The following is an 18,784-nucleotide window of genomic DNA, read 5'->3' as shown; positions in this document are numbered from 1 at the left end:
TATTATTCTTATTTCTATTGTATTATTATTTTATCATTATTATCACTTTATTTTATTTGTATTCTATTATTGTTTCTAATAAAAACCACTGTTGTTTTGATCACCACTGGTGATTAATATTATTATTTCTAGTATTATGATGTTATCGTAACTCTGCATTGTGATGATCGGTTTCCTGAGTGGCAAAATGAGACCAAAAATACTGCTTTTCAGGGATTGTGGGTGAGTGGTTTCATTTCACTCTCCTTGCTCACATGTTGCTATTTTTCTACAATAAATGTGCACTCCTGCCTCCCCAGACTTAAATGAGGCCTCACGCAGAGGAAATGCTTCACGCCCTCAGCCAGAGCCCACTTGTCTTGGATTACAGGGACTTGGGCTGCCCATGACATTTCTTTCCAGACAGGGGAGCCATTCTGGCCCCACTCACCTGGGCTGCGTCCAAGGCCTCCTTTTCTTTCCTTTACCTACCACACAGATACGCACCTGCCAGACACCCCGGCCAGGCCACAGCCGGGCCCCTCTGCCGCTCTGCTGCCACAGGGTCAAGAGGTTACCAAGACACCGGGGAAGAGGCAACCTTTTCTGGGTCCAAAAGCAAAGGTGATGCTCTGAGCAGCTCCGACACATGGTCCTGACCTCCCTCCACCGGGTGGGCTGCAGTCACAGCAGAAAGGGCCCTGGGCTGGCCCTGCCTCTGCCATCCTGAATGAGCCACTTAAAGGCTCAGCCTTGGCCAGGTGCGGCAGCTCAGGCCTGTAATCCCAGCACTTTGGGAGGCCAAGGTGGGAGGATCTCTTGAGTCCCGCCCCCAGCCCCATGTCCGAGTCAATCACAGGTTCCTCTTCCCAGAAGGCTTTGCCAGCATCCTCTGGCCCATACTGACCCTCAGGCTGGAGCCAGGAAGCTTCTAATCCCTCACTCAACAAATATTTCCTTAGCAAACAGCATCCTACTATCTCTATCATAGCAGATCATGATGAGGCCAGTGACAGCGCCTTCCCTGCTTCAGGCACAACCACCCTGTGAAGGAGACGTTCTCATCCCATTTGACAGATGAGTACACTGAGGCTCTTAGTGGAACAGCTTGCCTTGAATTGGAGACTATCAAGACTCTAGAGCCCCAGCTCTGATGGTGGAGGAGGTGAGCTGGGAGGAGTCACCCACGGTGACTGAAGGGGTCTCAACAACACGACCTGGGTTACCTACCTATTGAGAAGTGGGAAGGAGGCTAGGCATGGTGGCTCACGCCTGTAATCCCAGCACTTATTGGGGAGCTGAGGCTGGAGGATCACTCGAGCCCAGGAGTTTGAGACCTGCCTGGGCAACACAGCAAAACCCCATCTCTACAAAAAATGCAAAAATTAGCCTAGAGTGATGGTGTGCACCTATAGTCCCAGGAACTGGAGAGAATGAGGTGGAAGGATCACTTGAGCCAGGAAGGTTGAGGCTGCAGTGAGCCATGACTGAGCCACTGCACTCCAGCCTGGGCAACAGCAAGACCCAATCTCAAAAAAAAAAAAAAAAATTAATAAGCTGGACATGGTGGCTCACACCTGCCTGTAATCCCAGCATTTTGGGAGGCTGAGGCGGTCAGATGACTTGAGGTCAGGAGTTTGAGACCAGCCTGGCCAACATGGTGAAACCTCGTCTCTGCTAAAAATACAAAAATTTAGCCGGGTGTGGTGGTGCACGCCTGTAGTCCCAGCTACTCGGGAGGCTGAGGCAGCAGAATGCCTTGAACCTGAGAGGCGGAGGTTGCAGTGAACTGAGATCGCGCCACGGCACTCCAGCCTGAGTGACAAAGCGAGACTGTCTCAAAAAAGAAAAAATAATAATTAATTTTAAAAAAAAGAAGCTGGGGGGACTCTTAGAGGCCATCAGAGTAACAATGGGAAACTGAGGCCCAGAAAAGTAAAGTCACTCCCTTGAAGCCACATGGCAAGAAGGAGCAGAACCCACCCAAGTCCTCCCAGCACATCTCACCTTGCGCCAGAGCAGCTGGGCCTGCGGCAGCCCCGTGCCCTCGATCTCATGGCGCATGCTGTTGAAGAGAGCCACGCCATACTGGTCTTCATAGAACTGGAGGAACTCCGTCAGGATCTTCCCGGTTTTTTCTGGAAGAGAAGGACAAACAGGAGCGTGAGGTCCTCAGCGATGCTGAGGCATCGCGATCCTTCCCCTAGGCAGGAGTGGCTGCAAAGCCCCAAGTTCCCGCACGTGGAATTGTTTGCACAGGCTCCTCGCGCTCATCTGTGCTGCATTTCTGGCCAGAGCCCCGTGTTTCCTGTGAAAACCAACTGCCTTGGAAAGGGTAAACCTCCAGATGGAAAAGCGGGCAATGGCCACAGACAGAGAATCAAACAAATGCAAATAGAACCAAGACTCCATTTCCTCTAGTCCCCGCTGGTGGGGACATGCACAAACAGGCCGTGTCACTCAGAGCTGGGGGTGCTGGGAATGGGGACAGCCATTTCAGAGGGTGGGTGTCCTGTTCTTGGATGCTCCCACCTCTAAGAATCTACCCCATAGAACAATGCGCAGGAGGACACAAAAGCGAATATGCACTGAGGCCATAGCGGGAGCAGCTGAATGTAATCTCTAGGGATACGTGGGTTCACCCAGGACAGTAAAAAGTAAAAAGATGGAGGGGGGCAGGCATGGTGGCTCCCAGCACTTTTCAAGGCCAAAGCGGGTGGATCACCGGAGGTCAGGAGTTGAAGACCAGCCTGGCCAACATGGCGAAACCTGGTCTCTACTAAAAATACAAAAATCAGCCGGCCATGGTGGCAGGCACCTATAAGCCCAGCTACTCAGGAGGCTGAGGCAGGAGAATCGCTTGAACCTGGAAGTTGGGTGGAAGGTGGAGGTTTCAGTGAGTCGAGATTGCGCCATTGCACTCCAGCCTAGGCGACAGAGCGAGACTCCATAAAAAATAAATAAATAAATAAAAATAAAACAAAATTAAATTAAATGAAATTAATTTTTTTTAAAAAAGATGGAGGGACCTATCTGGATAGGTGCCAACAAAAGGAAAGGGCTCATACTCCATTAAGGAAAGAAAGCAAGTGACAGAGTCACCTGTTGACTATCATCTCATTAAAAAAAAAAACTCTTTCTGGCCAGGTGCAGTGGCTCATACCTATAATCCCAGCACTTTGGGAAACTAAGGCAGGTGGCTCGCTTGAACCCAGGAGTTTGAGACCAGCCTGAGCAACAGCAAGACCCCATCTCTACAAAAAATACAAAAGTTTGGTCAGGCGCGGTGGTTCACACCTGTGATCCCAGCACTTTGGGAGGACAAGGTGGACAGATCACCTGAGGTCAGGAGTTCGAGACCAGCCTGGCCAACATGGCAAAACCCCGTCTCTACTAAAAACAGAAAAATTAGCCAGGCATGGTGGCGGGCGCCTGTAATCCCAGCTACTCAGGAGGCTGAGGCAGGAGAATCACTTGAACCTGGGAGGCAGAGGTTGCAGTGAATCAAGACCGTACCACTGCACCCCATCCTGGGCGACAGTGAAAGACTCTATCTTAAAAAAAAAAAAAAAAAAAATTAGTCAGGTGTGGTGGCGTGTGCCTGTAGTCCCAGCTATTCAGGAGGCTGAGGTGGGAAGGTCACTTAAGCCCAGGGAGGTCGAGGCTGAGTGAGCTATGATCACGCCACTGCACTCCAGCCTGGACGACAGAGCAAGACCCTGTCTCAACACACACATAACAAAACCAAAACGCCTCCTATTCGTGCATATAGATTACTTAGGCTTGGGTGCGTGGAGGAGGTCTGGAAGGCAGCATGCCAGGCTGGGAAGGCAGGACCTCTGGTGTGGGAGTGGGGAGTGCAGAGTGAACGTCATTTTCTGTTTATTCCCTTTTATAGCATTCGAATTATTTTACAATCATGATTCCTTTCATAATAAAAAAATAAACAGTCTAAAATTAACGCCTCTACCAAGTGAACAACCTTTCTGCTTTCACTGGCCATTTGCGCCCGTCTTCTGCGTGGTTTCTGAATACAGGTGAGTGCTATGGCCTTGAGGGCAGGCCCAGGCCACATCAGGCTCAGCACCTGTGCTCCTGGGCGTCCCCATGTTCAGATGAAGGAGGAGGCCCAGAGAGCGTCTCAGACCCATGAGGGGAGAGGCTCCCTTGTCCTAAGAAGCTGCAGCTCGCGCCCCGACTGGGATTTGTGCTGGCCCGCTGTGTGGCTCCCCTCTCTGGGCCTCGGCTTCCCCCCATGCACTGAGAGGCTGGATTTAATGATGGACAAGCCCTGCCATCTCTGACAGTCTTGGATTCCAGGTTTTAAAGCCCTGGTCCTTTCTCAAAAGAGGAGCTGGCAGGACCCTGCCCCTTCCGTGGCCAGTCTCCAGGTACCGAGGGCACCTGGTTAGGATAACATTTCATTCCATCCTCTCTGTAGCTCTGTGAGGGAGAAACTGTTATCCCCACTTTACAGAGGAGGTAACTGAGGCCCTGGGAGGTTAAGTCACTGGCATAAGGTCACACAGCCAGTGGGTGGTGGAGCTGGGATGCAGTCCTGGGTCCCCGCCAGGAGGTGGTGGCCTGGGAGGAGGGCTGAGAGGGCATGCCACACGCCGTGCCTCACAGCTCATACCCAGGGTCCCAGGCACGTGACCTTCCTGCGTGTCTGCCCACATCCTGGGCCCTGCCTCGGTGATGGGGGTGGGGAGACAGCCCCCACCCCCTCTCCACAGACCCTGTCCCTCCCTGTGCTCCCGTTTCCTGGAATGAGGTCATGTCCGTCCAGATTCCAGTTTGGGGGTAGGAAGGGGAGAACGAATGAGGAATTTGCTTTGAATGCCTATTTTTTAAAAACCATAAACAACCAGAACTCTCTTGGAGACCATGGGAATCGTTTTGAAAAACGATGAGGCAGAGAGGGGGCCGGTGGAAGAGAGTCACACATTGGGGTTAACAGGAAAACAGGATGGAAGCTGACAATAACATCGGTGCCATGGTTGTCATCGGCACGGCCACCGTGCTACGGCAGGTTTTACATTTGTGAACCCAGAGAACCTCCGTGAGAACCCCAGGGAGCCACTGCTGTTGTTTTCCTATTTCAGGGATGAAGAGTTAAGCCACACACCCCATGGGCATTCTATCAATGTGGCCGGCAGGATGGGCAGGCTTGGGCCTGCAGGTCTCAGGGGTCGTCCTTTGGCCATGGCTCCAGGGCCCCCAGCCAGCCCCAGTGCACCCAGCCTGCAGACAGATCCCAAAGGGCTGGAGTCTGCCACCGTGGCCCTCAGGGAGCCAGGCCCTGGAGGGAGCTGCCATTGCTGTGAGGACTCGAACCCAGGTCTGCCGGACCGCAGCCTATGCTCAGCTGCCCGGACAGCACAGTCCAGATATGGAGTCCAGGCAAGGAGGAGCTGGGTTCAGAAAGGCCCCTGGGCTGGGCTGGGGAGGACAAAAGAGGGCAAGACTGAGCCAAGAGAAGGCCCAGCATGTCCCATCGAGGGACAATTGAGGCCCAAGTTGGGCAGGGCTATGGACCGGAGAGGAAGCTGCAGGAAGCTCTGAGGAAGGGAGACATGGGAGTGTGGGGACCCGCTGCCTGTCAGGCTGGGAGCTGAAGGTCAAGGCTGAAGGTCAGGTCTCTGGGCCAGTGCAGTGCTGCCCACAGGCCCAGGCCTCGGGCTGAGGGGACCCAGGCAAGGGTCAGGGATCCAGGATGCAGTTCCCTCTAGGTTTGCCACGTTGGCCCCAGGTGGAGCCAGAATCGCTCACCACCCAGGCTTGCTCTCAGAACTCAGGCGCCAAACAGGTCAGGTAGGGAGGCCGGGAACTCTGCTGGGGGGGTCTGGTCTCCTTTTGCTCACCACTGGATCCTGGGCACCGGGCCTGGCACAAGCAGATGTCGTCGAGGGTAAGAAGAGTGGGGGGGTTGGTCCAGCAGCCAAATAGTTACTAAGTCCAAACAAGGGAAGGCCGTGGGGCAGTCATCGGAGGGATACTGAGGGAGCACCACGCTGGAGGTAGGGGGACGGCATTAGCAAGGGGTTATGGACCTTAAGGATGGCGCCCAGGCAGCACCGGGAAGCCGGCCCCGCTCAGAAGAAGGGTGGCAACCAAGGGAGAGCTGGAAAGGGAGGACCATGGGAAACAGGGCCACGGATAGCTTCTTGGCAGGAGTAGCCCCAAGCACATTCTTGAGAGATGTCCTCAGCCAGCATGGAAGGAACCGCCACGTGCTTTGTACAGAGGAAGTAACCCAGAGACGTAGAAGATGAGGACTCGGGTGCCAGGGGCTCCAGGTGTGGAGGCCAGAGGGACCCAAAAGGCCAGCAGCACTCGGAGGGGACCAGCCTGGACAAAAGGCTTGCAGGGGCCTTCCTGGCTGGACCCTGCTGGAAGAGGACCCAGGCGGGCACCACAGCCCTGGCGGGGGCTCAACCAGAGGACCCAGCCTGGCCACGGCCTCACCTGCTGAGCTCTGGGACTGCAGCTCAGGCAGGCCCCACCCAGTACCCCACTTTTCCTTCTTGCTCCCTGCAGTGGCTCTCCCCCGGCATTGTCACTTCAGGATTTTACAACCCAAATTCCCATGCCACATACCGGCCTGGGTGTCTGTGAGGGTCCTGAGCCCGGGTACCCCTCTTTTCTCCATACTTGCCCACAGCAGCACTCCCCATTTCCTGCCACAGCCTCTGGAAATACCACACGCTACGGATTTGGGGCAGATGTTAGACAGGGTCTCCAACACTCAGACTTACCACCCTGTTACGGGAATGTGAGCCAGAGAGGGTGAGCAGCTCAGCTGAGGTCACACAGCCAGATGGAGGCAATCAGGTTCGAGCCATAGCCAGCTGCATGCCACCCTCCTGGTCCTGGCTCTGGCCACTGTCTACAAGGCCCCACGGGCCCCCTACCTCCCCTTAGAGGGCACAGAAGAAACAGGCTGTGCCCCCATCTGCAGAGGCAGGGCTGGCCCGCAGGTCCTGGGTCCAGGAACTGTTAGGCTCCAGCTGGTGGTAGGATCACTCGCTTCTGTGAGCTACAGAGAGGCTGGGGTGGGGCGGTCTGAAGGTGTGTGCCAGCTTCGTCACCTTCCACGTTTTCTCATCCATTCTGCCTCCCTGCACTGACTCAGCCCCAGGTGCTGCTGGGTGAGAAGGCAGAGGATGGAGTGGGCCAGGACTCACGGAGCCTGCCCTGCGGCCCCAGGTGCCCGGCCTCCTGGTGAGGAGCTTGAAGTCAGGGCCAGAGTCCCCGCCCTGCCATATGCCAGCCCTGCAAGTGCCCAGATCTCAGAGCCTCACATTCTTCATTTGTAAATGGGCCTCTCCAAAGCCGTTCCCGAGCTCTGAGGTCTGCAGGACCGGATAGCGTTGAGGTGCTCAGCTCCAGGCCTCCATAAACGTCACTGCTAATCACCACAGTGCTCAGCTGAGAACAGCAGTCATAAGAGACTGATTGAAATGTTTATTAGCAGTATAACGTTTATAGTTTGAAATAATCCAGTAGAGATTTGTTTTCTGAAGAACCAAGACAAGAATCACAAAATAATGATGATGATGATGGGAGGGCTTCCACAAACAAAGATCACAGACACGGGGGAGCTGAGGGGGACAGCAGGGCCCTGTGTGATGGGGGGTCCCGCCTGGCTGTGGCTGGGATCCCCTGGCATAACCCTCAGCCTCTGCTGGCGCCTGGAGCCATTGGTTGCCCCCTTTTCGCCTTCTGCCAGCAGGAGGTAAGCCCACGCCCATCAGACACAGCGCCCACCTGTTCTTTGCCCCAACACACACCATTCTTCAAATGGCCCAGAGGTGAGTACAGGGAACTACACCCCCACTTTACAGCTGTATGAACCGAGGGAACACTTTACAGCTGTATGAACTACAGGGAACTACAACCCCCACTTTACAAGCTATATGAACCGAGGCTCGGAACAATTAAACGGCTCAGGAAAGGCCACCTTGTCAGTCCACAAAACCTGTTGAGGCCCCTCGCAGAGGCTGTCACAAAAGGCGCCTGCCTGTAGAGGTCCTGGTTCCCTTCTTAGCCCAAGAGGCCAGCGTGTGAATTCTGGGAGTGGAATTGAGTCCTGGTCTGTGCCCAGGGACCTCAGGGAGCCACTCCCATCCCAGGCCTCTGTCTCCACGTGGGGTCTCCATGGGTACTGGGCTGCATCTACCTCTGAAGAGGCCACTTTTAGGGATACAGGTCTAGGGCAAAACTCACAACACCCACTTGTGGGTTTGTTGTGGAGCTGAGAGTCAAGCCTTTCAGCAAGTTGGTTGAATAAGGGGGTGCTCTGGATCTTAGAGGGGCTCTGCTCCCTATATGACTGGAACCCTGTCTCCCAGGGCTGCACGCTATCGGGCTATTGAGGGTGACTGAGAAGGACCCCCTCACAAGCCAGTCCTCCTAACTCTGCCCCTGGATCCCCAGAGTTTGCCAGGGATAGGTGCCTAGCCACCGACAACTTACTGCATGGCCCACAGCCTGTTTAATCCCAACAGGTATTAGCATCCCATATGACAGAGAAGAAAAGTGAGACTCGGGCTAAACACAGCGGCTGTCACCCGGGAAGCACTTAGTGTCATATGGCTATTTAGAAACACAGTCGTGCAGCCGGGCGTGGTGATGCGCGCCTGTAATCCCAGCTACTCAGGAGGCTGAGGCAGGAGAATCACTTGAATCTGAGAGGCAGAGGTTGCAGTGAGCTGAGATCGCGCCACTGTACTCCAGCCTGGGTGACAGAACGAGACTCCGTCTCAAAGGAAAAAAAAAAAAAGAAATGCAGTTGTGTGGCTGGGCGTGGTGGCTCACGCCTATAATCCCAGCACTTTGGGAGGCCGAGGCAGGTGGATCACTTGAGGTCAGGAGTTCGAGACCAGCCTGGCCAACATGGTGAAACCGCACCTCTACTAAAAATACAAAAATTAGCCAGGCGTGGTGGCGGATACCTGTAATCCAAGCTACTCAGCAGACTGAGGCAGGATAATTGCTTGAACCCGGGAGGCAGGGGCTGCAGTGAGCTGAGATTGCACCATTGTACTCTAACCTGGGAGACACAGTGAGACTCCATCTCAAAAAAAAAAGAAAGAAAGAAATGCAATTGTGAGTTGTCATCACATCTGGAATTCACTATATACTTAAAATGGCTAATTTATACAAAAACTGTGTATTAGATATTTCATAGTAAGAAAAATTAAGGATCGAGCTGACTGATCTTTTGGGAATGATAGATATGTGGGAAAAGACAATAAAGATCTAATTTGGGTCAGTCAAAAAAAAGAAAAAAGAAAGGAAGAAAGAAAGTGAGGCTCAGAGAGACACACAGCCTGGAAAGGAAAGAGGTGGGTTTTGGACCTTGTCTCCCACCAAAGCCTGCACAGATCCCCACCCCACAAAGCCTCTCATTCCTCCCCCTCATGAGGACCCACAGTGCTGTTTTCAAAGCCCTGGTTTTCCATTCTCTTGCTGGGTTCTTGCCTGATCCCAAGAAGGAGGCAACACAAAGCTTTACGCTCCTCATTTTACAGATGAGGAAACCGAGGCTCAGAGGGCAAAGTGACTTTCCCGAGGCCACAGCTGGCAGGTGTCAGAGCTGGGACTGAGATCTAGGGTTTCCAGCTCCACTGGCCCCCCTCGGATCGGAGCTGGTGGAGAATCACCAGACCCACTGGAGCCTTACTGCTTCATCCTTATAGGGCCCTAATTTTCCTACCTTTAAAATGGGAGGGTGGGTCCCTGTCAGCTCAGCTGACCAAAAATCTCAACGACAATCTAATCAAGTGCTGCCCTGGCCCCAGGAACTGACCAGGATGCTGGCCTCAGCACCTCCTTCGAGCTGCTGGTGAGTCAGCTCTGACCAGCAGCTGATCACAGCCCCCTTGGGCCAGACAGAAGGACTAGGGGGAGGACTAGGCACCCCCACCACCTGCAAACAAGGCACCATTTCGACATGGACACATGGGCTCTGGGTTCAAGTCCCAGCTTTGCCACCTATGAGCTGTATGGCCTTGGCCAAGGCACTTCCCCTCTCTGAGCCCTTATTTTCCCCTCTGCAAAATGGCACAACAGTATCTGCCATATCTAGGTTATGACAGGACAAACAGGCTACTGAGCGTGAAGCCCTTTACCCTGGCAAGAAGGGGGCACGTCACCAATGGGGGCTCCTAAGAAATGCCTCTTGTCAAGGTTCCTCTAACCCACAGTGAGGCCCTTGAAACAGGCTGAGCACGCAGCCTGGCCCACCCCGGGACCAGCGCCAACAGCAGCCAAGGCAGCCAGAACGTTAATTAATCTCTGATTTTCCAAACTGACAACGTTAAGGACCACGCTACTTCCTGTGCAGATAGTGAGGCTGGGCAAGAACTGGGGAAGCCCCAGGGTGGCCTGGAGGCTTGAGGAGCTGGGGGATAGGGTACCAGACTAACTGTGCAGATGGGGGAACTGAGGCTACAGAAGAGGGGCTTGCGGAGCTGAGAATGGAAGAAGGAGTACAGGGGCTCTCAGAAAATCGACCTAAAAAGGCGCATCCCGGAGGGCCTCAAATGCCAAGCTGAGGAGTTCCTTCTTTGCCTTCTCATGACGCTCCCCAAAGCCACCCTGTACCGCACCTGTGCTAAGCATTTTACTTGGACCCATGCCCCCGATTCTTCAGCTCAACCTCGGGCCAGGTGGTATTGGTACTGGCAGAACATTTCAGATCAGGTGACCGAGAACTGGGTTCCTCTGCCAAATCACGCTGCTGAGAAGAGGCAGAGGTAGGATCTGCACCTTGGTCCCGACCTGGTGCCTAAGCCTGAAACCCCGTTCCACATGGATGGTGGGTCCAAGAGGAAGAAGGTCATCTCCAGCTGTGACCACATCCAGCTCATGTCCACCACGGGGGCTGCACGCCGGCGCAGGCCCTGGTTTGGCCCAAACCAGGGCGCCATGCCAGACCCATCCCTGGCTCATCTGGTCTCTCCAGTGGGCTCCAGGGACACACCTCACCCACGAGGCCTGGCCCGGTTTCAGGGTTTCAGGGCTGAGAGGTTTGCTGACTGAAACCAGGCAGGTAGCAGCACCCTGTAGGGTGGGGCGGGCTCAAACTTGCCCGCCTGGTTCCCAGGGCACGGGGAGCAGGTCCAGCATGGGGAGGGGGGGAAGGAGGGGGGCGCCGACCCCACCCACCCCAGAGCCCAGGGACCAGCAGAGGCAGAGATGGGGCAGGGACTCCATTTTCCCAGGTCTCAGAGTTGTCCAAAGCATCACCATCTCCATCATGTGCCTGGGACAGCAGGGAGAGCCTGGGGTCCAGAAAGGTAGTGACACTCTCCTAGGGCCACACAGCACATCCAACAGAGCTGGGTTGGCATAGGCCAGTGCCTCGCCCAGGGTCTTTCTACTCGCCCCCCATCTACTGTCACAATCAACACACAATAGCAGCAGCCACTTGTCAGCACCACCTCTGTGCCCAGCACAGCACCGCACATGCACACTCATTATTTCATGCACTGTCCCCACTTCCCAGAGGAGAACACTGAGGCTCAGAGAGGTTAAGCGAATTCTCCAGGGACACACAGCTTGTAAATGACATGAACTCAGAACAGGGAACCGACGTTTGGGTAAAACCATCTCACCCTGGCCTCCACGCAGCACCAGCCCGTGGGTGGCCTCCATGGAAAGGGCAGACACAGGGCTCCTGCTCAGGACCTGTAATCAGGTGGGAAGCAGGGGGTGGGAGGGGTAATGACAGGCTCCATCAAGCAGCAGGAGGGGGACCAGCAGCCCATCCACGAGAAGAGCCTGAGCCAGCAGCCAGAATCCAGCAGGCCAGGGAAGGGGAGGACAGCTGAGTGTCCCCGCTCCAGTCAATTCCTGTCCAGAAGGGGAACCACACCAGAGAAGGCAAGAGATGGATTCAGGGTCCCTCCATGAGCCACCCCTGGAAGAAGGGGTGCAACAGCAGATCCCTGGGACCCCCCCTTCTGGGCCTGAGAGAAACAGGGCCTATGGGATTCCCTCCCCCATCATGACCTGCCCCCTAGCATAAGCCTAACAGGGTGAGGTAGGCTCCCCAGCGCCCAGGGGCCAGTCAAGTGGCCACCCAGCCTGTGCCTCTAGTCACTGCCCCCCAGCCAGGCCACTCCCGTCCTGTGCCTGCCGCAGCCACCAAAGTCCTGCCTACTCCATCCTGGCTGCCTCTGATCCTTCCCACACACAGGGGCCACAGGGGCCACAGGGGAGTTGCCCAAAGCTTCCTGGCTCAGAAACCTTCCAGTGGTACAGCTCCTACTGCCGCTGGGATGGAGCTGAACTCCTCACCATGTCCGCAGGCCCGAGTCGTCTAGGGTCTTGCAGAGGCTGCTCCCCATGTCCGGAATACAGTCTTCCGCCAAGCTCACTCCTCAGTGCGCCACCGTGTGTCTTCCCCCTCGAAAGCCCCAGGCTGGGTGGGAGCCCTCCGCCTATTCCCACCGCCCACCGCTGGTCTCCTGGTGAGTAAAGGTCCGTTCCTCCTGTGGCTCCCACAGGCAGCACCCCTGCTCCTGAGGCAGGGCCTGACACACAGTGGAAAAGGAAGGGAAGCCCACAGCGACAGGCCAGAAGTGACAATCTCAGGCCAGATCCACCCCCAAAAGAGAGCCACCATGCCACTAAGCAATAAGCCCCCAGACACCCCGGAGATTCCTCACCACGGAAACAGAGGCTTACATCCGAGCAGGCCCTTGGCTGGGTCCTGGGGATGAGGAAATGTACACTGCGCTGTCCTTCCTTGGGGAGGTGGCTGACATTTCCCCCCCTGCCGGCCTCGGGTGCCCTAAAGGGGCCCTTGGCTGGGTCACCCTTCCCTGAGGCCACTTTTGTTTTGTTTTGTTTTGTTCTGAGACGGAGTCTGGCTCTGTTGCCCAGGCTGGAGTGCAGTGGCACGATCTTGGCTCACTGCAACCTCTGCCTCCCGGGTTCAAGCAATTCTCCTGTCTCAGCCTCCCCAGTAGCTGGGATTACAAGTGTCCACCATAACACCCGGCTAATTTTTGTATTTTTAGTAGAGATGGGGTTTCACCATGTTGGCCAGGCTGGCCTGGAACTCCTGACCTCAGGTGATCCACCCGCCTCAGCCTCCCAAAGTGCTGGGGTTACAGGTGTGAGCTACTGTGCCTGGCCCCGAGGCCAGTTATTAACAAGGAGAAACCTCTTCCCGTAAAGACAGCATCCCTCAGCACGCCAAGGCCCAACAATGACAGCCGTGTGACCCTGCATGAGCCAGCCCTCAGCTAGGGTCTTCCAGTGTGAGATCATTCTCGACTCTCCAAATGGCCCAGGGAGGAAGGCTCTGTCACCACGCCAGGAACAAAAAGGCACAGAACAGTTAGGGAGCCCCCCTACCCCGAAGCTAATGGGTGTCACGCTGGCTGGGGACACCTCATGACATTTGACATAGACCCAGACAACAGCTGCAGGAAGTGGTATGGGAATCACCCGCCATCAAGACAGAGGCTGGAAGGTCCAGGGCCTTGTCCCAGGTCAGCCAGCTGTCAAGCAGGGAGCCAAAATCCAAGCTGGGGTGTGAGCCCAGGCTGGCCGAACCTAGACTCCACAGGCTGTGGAAAGATCTGGAAGATGGTTGCATGAAGCACTTTCTAAAGGATCTCCCTGGGTTCTGATGACCCCAGGGACTGTGGACTAATCTGTCACCACAGGCCTGGCACACTGAAGCCCACAAGCATGTTACACAGAATCACATCCAAGATCCGTAACTTCAGCCCTGCTCTCCTTCCCATCCCCACACCCTGGGCATCTCTCACCTCCATTGTGCATTTCCTACCTCCACATCTTCATCCATGCTACGCCCTCTGGCTGGAACGCCCTTCCCTTCAATTCCACAGTTCACAATCTTAGCCAGACTTTCAAGGCCCTGCTCACACATCCTCTCCTCCATCACACTATTCTTCAGTTCCCCATTTGCATATAATTATAATCATAATTGCAACATGAGCTAATGCATGTAACAGTTAGCTCTGTGCCTCATTCATGGGCCAGCCACACACCCCTAACAGGCCACTGGACCCGGAAAGGGACCTCCAAGATCAAGTCCAAACTATCTTTAGGACATATAGGGAAACTGAGGCTGGGGAAATGGGGAAAAGCTGCCCAGGATCCCATTGCCCTGTGAGTGTCCCAGCTCCTCTGGACCAGCTTGGGGAGAAACAAGTGAACGGGGCTTTCACACCCAGCGAACCCAAGTAAACCGCAACCTCAGCCCCTCAGCTTCCTCCTCAATGGAGGACATCCGGCCTCTGGCCTTGGGGTCCCATGTCTAGAGTGCCCTCCTAGCGTCCACTCCTTGTGCCTGGCCAACTCCTCTTTCTCCTCCCCAGGCTCAAGTGCCACCTCCTCAGAACCCTCCCTCCAGACAAGTCCCGGCCTCCCCGGCCTCCATTCCCAAAGCCACTGGCCTGTTCCCCGCACTCCCCTCAACCACAGTTAATGCCTCATCTGAGATGTTCCCCGGACTGAGAATGCCCTCCGCCGTCTCCCCAGCACCCGGCTCCTGCCAGGCCCGGGGTGGGGCTTGATGAACAAGTGTTAGGGCACCCAGTCTCAGGCACCAAACAGGTCAGCAGGGAGGCCACGGTGGGCTGGGACACAGTCTGAGGGCACAGGCCGTCTGGGTCTCATCACCGAGGCAGGGCAGGCCCAACAGAGCCAGGATTCAGCCGGGGTTTTTCACAAGGCTGCCTTGAAAACGCTTCTCGGTTGGCAAATATTTAACCAGGGCTGGGCCACAACAGGTCTGGTGGGGAAGGGTGAGCTTTGAGGCAGGAGGGCTGGGAGGAGAGGGCGGGGCTGGGGCAGAGGCCCACAGAAATGCCCCCCAAAAAACGGGTGACCAAAAACCCGCCCAGTGGGGCTGCCCTTTCCTTTACACCTCGAGGCCGCCTGGGTGGGAGGAAGTCGATTCCCATCTTGACACAAACAGAAAGAAACAAAAGCCCTCTCATTCCCTCCTGCCCCTGACCCCGCCTGCCTGGCAGCGGCCCCAGCCCACAGCCCACAGCCCACAGCCCACAGTGGCGGCTTGTTCTGGGAGCCCAGGATGAGGCATCCCTGCCGTCTGGGAACACAGATCCTCACTGGGGAGGGCAGCCCGGGGGGTGCCGAGGCCCCCAGCAGCAGCGCCACCCAGAGCAGGACCCCACTCCGGGGGGTGGGCACCCAAGGCTGCTGTCCTGAGGGCCCCCCGGCCGAGGCGGAGGCTGATCTATGACAGTAATTGGGTAGACACAACCCTCCTTTCCCCTCACACGGAGTCACCCATTGCTGTTGACTTTTTCTCCGCAATGTCCCCGGCCTTCATTCCTTTCTTGTCATCCTCACCACCCCCACAGGAGCCTGAGTCTTAGCCAGCCACCTGTCAAAATTGCCCCAGGCCCCAGAGGAGCATCCACATGCCTGTCCCCAGGTGCTCCTCATACCCCTTCTCTCAGCCACGTCCAGCGCGGAGGCTGGACTGGGAACCCAGGGTGCTCTGCTGTGGCTTGTGCACATTGGCAGGTGCCCCCGCCACGAGCCTGGATCCCTGCCCTGGGCCTGTTTGAGAACCCACAACCAATGTTCCCCTCAGTGTCCAGCCTGGAGTTGGACCTTGAGATATCCAGGAAGAGCCTGTGGTCGAGCCTTTCCCCCAAGATGTCCCCAGTGTCACCACCCAACCCTGCCCCATCAGACAGGTCACAACCACTGGGGCAGGGCTGAGGACAGGACCCAGCCCAGATCCCATGTCTTCCATCAGCCAGGGCAGGCCAAGACAAAATGGCAGATGTCGGGCGAGTCACCAAGATCAGGCGAGGCTCTGAGGCTTCATCACGATGGGCACGAAAGGGTTCACGTTGCCCTCATTCATTCATTCAGCAATCCTGGCCATTGGGTACTCAGGAGAGAGTATCCTAATGAGGGAGGCAGATTGTCAACAAAAACTACAATTACTGGGAGCCCCAGCTGGGAGAAGCACAGGAGATCACAGGAGCCCAGGAAGGCGACTGACCCAGCCTATAGGGTCATGGAAGCCTCCCAGAGGGAGGTAGCAGCTGAGACACAAAGAGTCCCTGCTAGGGGAGGCAGGACACTGGGAAGGGAGTGTGTGCCGAGCAGAAGACCTGGGAAAAGCCAAGATTCCAACATGCATGAAAGAGTTAATCCATTCCACAAAGATTTATCAGCACGTCCTAGGTCAAGAATGACCCTTCAACAGTGCAGTGTCAATTCTGGAACAAGATCTCAGTTCAAATCCTAACTCCACCCTTTGCTGGCTATAGGACTTTGAGCAACATGTGGCTCAATTCTCTCTGAACCTCTGTTTCCTCAGCTGTAACATGGGAGTAACAGCAACCTGGCCAGGTGTGGTGGCTCATGCCTGTAATCCCAGCATTTTGGGAGGTCACCTAAGGTCAGGAGTTTGAGACCAGCCTGGCCAACATGGTGAAACCCCGTCTCTACTAAAAATACAAAAATTAGCTAGGCATGGTGGCACGTGCCTGTAATCCCAACTACTCAGGAGGTTGAGGCAGGAGAATCGCTTGAACCTAGGAAGCGGAGGTTGTAGTGAGCTGAGATCATACCACTGCACTCCAGCCTGGGCAACAGAGCAAGACTCCATCTCAAAAAATACAACAACAGAAAAAAGCAGCAACCTGCCAGGCATGGTGGCTCACGCCTGTAATCCCAGCCCTTTGGGAGGTCAAGGTGGGCGGATCACCTGAGGTCAGGAGTTCAAGACCAGCCTGACCAACATGGAGAAACCCTGTCTCTACTAAAAATGCAAAATTAGCTGGGCGCAGTGGCGCATGCCTATAATCCCAGCTACTCGGGAGGCTGAGGCGGGAGAATCGCTTGAACCCTGGAGGCAGAGGTTGCGGTGAGCTGAGATCACACCATTGCACTCCAGCCTGGGCAACAAGAGCGAAACTCCGCCTCAAAAAAAAAAAAAAAAAAAAACCAGCAACCTTACCCCATCTTGCGGTGTGTCATAAGGATTCAATGAAATGAATAAACCCACAGAGCCTGGGCAAATGTGGGCTGGTGTTATCAATGGCAGTGATGGAACCTCTCGAAGGAGCTCCATCTGTCCCAGCATTGGTGGCCAGGCCATGAAAGGTCAGGGTGCCCAGTGGCATCTCTCATTAGTGCTTACAGTACTTCTCTGTCCCACGTTTCACGCCACGCAATGGGGACCAGAAAAGGGCGACCGGAACAGCAGCTCCCTGGTCCCTCAGCTGGCGGGTCATGAGATTAGAAGATGACACGCTGGAGGTTCAATCTTCTGGACCCTCATCCCTCAGGTTAGTTCATCAGAAAGGGGAAGTGGAGCGAGAAATATCAATGAAGACTTCTGAAAGCCAACATCCAAAGAAACCGCACACCTGAGAACCTCAGCAGACCATGGCCCCCCTGCTCCGCGACACTGGCAAGGAGGACACTCTGGCCTTGCCGCCTCTCCCTTAGCTGCTGCATCCGTCACCAGAGATGCTGGTTGGGAAAATCAAGGGCCCTGGGTCCTCGTCCAGCTCTGCTGCCAACTCATGTGTGGCCCTGGGCAAGCTCCTGGTCTCTCCAAGGCTCTGCTTCCTGTAGGCAGCCTTAGGGGGTGGAGAAGTCCAAAGACCAAAAGTGCTTTGTTGTCGCCAATTCCCGAACCACATGAGGGCTTTCCTGCTGTCTTATATTTGTACCTCCCTTTTTTTCTCTTGTCTTATTGTATTGACTAAGACATCCACATGGATGCTAATGAAAATGCCTCTAGGGTTTCAACATTAAGTTTCGGACTTGCTTGGTATGTGATGAGCGAAGCTGTGATGGGCTGAGCACCACACAGGGGCTGCTTGGGGAAAGGAGGGAGGACTTCGTTCCTCTCCCCAAACCTTAGAGTTGGACAATTCCCTGGAAAACAGATGCTGGGGAAGCCCAGCCATAGCCACGCCCTAGCCAAAGGGAGCCCATTCTCAAGTCATGCACAGAAGACAGACAGGATCCCAACAAGGGCTTTTTAACTGTCTCAGATGCCCAGAAGGAGAGGGGACCCTGGGAGGTAGGGAGTGCCTCATCACTGCAGGTGTGCAAGCAGAGGGTGGAGGGTCAAAGAGCACCCACCTCCAAGAGTTGTTGTGAGGACTAAACAAGATGTGTGAGACGCACTTGTCACCCTGCCTGACTCCCCAGAAGAGCCCAGTAAATGCCAGCTTCTGTTCCAATAAGAACTAATAAGTGCGAGTCACTGTGGCCCAACCCCAGTGGAAAAGGACTAAACTCGGATACACAAACCCCACACATCTCATTAGCCAAGCATCCTCTACTGCTAATATCCTTTGCCTAAGTCCAAGTCAGGTCCTTCCCAAACTGCCTCGTGACCCCTGCTCACCCACCACTCACACACATGTGTACACCCACATGCATGCACACTCACATGCACGCCCACATGCATGCACTCACATGTGTATGCACACACATGCATATTCACACATGTGCATGCCCACATGCATGACTGACACACGTGCATCCACTCACACACATATGCACACTTACACATGTGCACACACATATGCCCACATATGTGTGGATCATGCCCACAGCTTCTGGCTCGCAGGGTCCTCTCAGCAAGCGGGACTGGGGAGGGGGGATTCCGCCTTCTCAAAGCCAGGGAGGGAAAGAAGGGGGAGAAGAGAACAAGAAAGATGAGCCAATATGAAAATCCACTCGTGTGCTTGCTGCTGCGTCAGTGGAAACCCAATCCCAGGCTGGAATGCCAGGGACCCTTTAGACG

The 18,784-nt window shown here is 55.2% G+C and overlaps 2 protein-coding genes across 2 annotated transcripts in view; both read right to left on the bottom strand.

Moving 5' to 3' along the window:
* Positions 1 to 18,784, bottom strand: part of PTRH1 (peptidyl-tRNA hydrolase 1 homolog) — a 272,344-nt gene that overhangs the window by 84,056 nt on the left and 169,504 nt on the right. The window lies entirely within an intron of this gene.
* The window catches only part of NIBAN2 (niban apoptosis regulator 2), a 63,763-nt gene that overhangs the window by 24,586 nt on the left and 20,393 nt on the right, over positions 1 to 18,784 (bottom strand). Inside the window, exon 2 of the mRNA XM_050759892.1 lies at positions 1,987 to 2,117. Coding sequence (XP_050615849.1) covers positions 1,987 to 2,117 — 131 coding nt within the window. The remainder of the gene's footprint in view (positions 1 to 1,986; positions 2,118 to 18,784) is intronic.

The sequence above is a fragment of the Macaca thibetana genome, chromosome 15 (assembly GCF_024542745.1).
Source record: "Macaca thibetana thibetana isolate TM-01 chromosome 15, ASM2454274v1, whole genome shotgun sequence".
NCBI classification, from domain to species: domain Eukaryota; kingdom Metazoa; phylum Chordata; class Mammalia; order Primates; family Cercopithecidae; genus Macaca; species Macaca thibetana.
The sequence above is the reverse complement of the archived record's forward strand: the minus strand, read 5'-3'. Positions and strand labels throughout refer to the sequence as shown.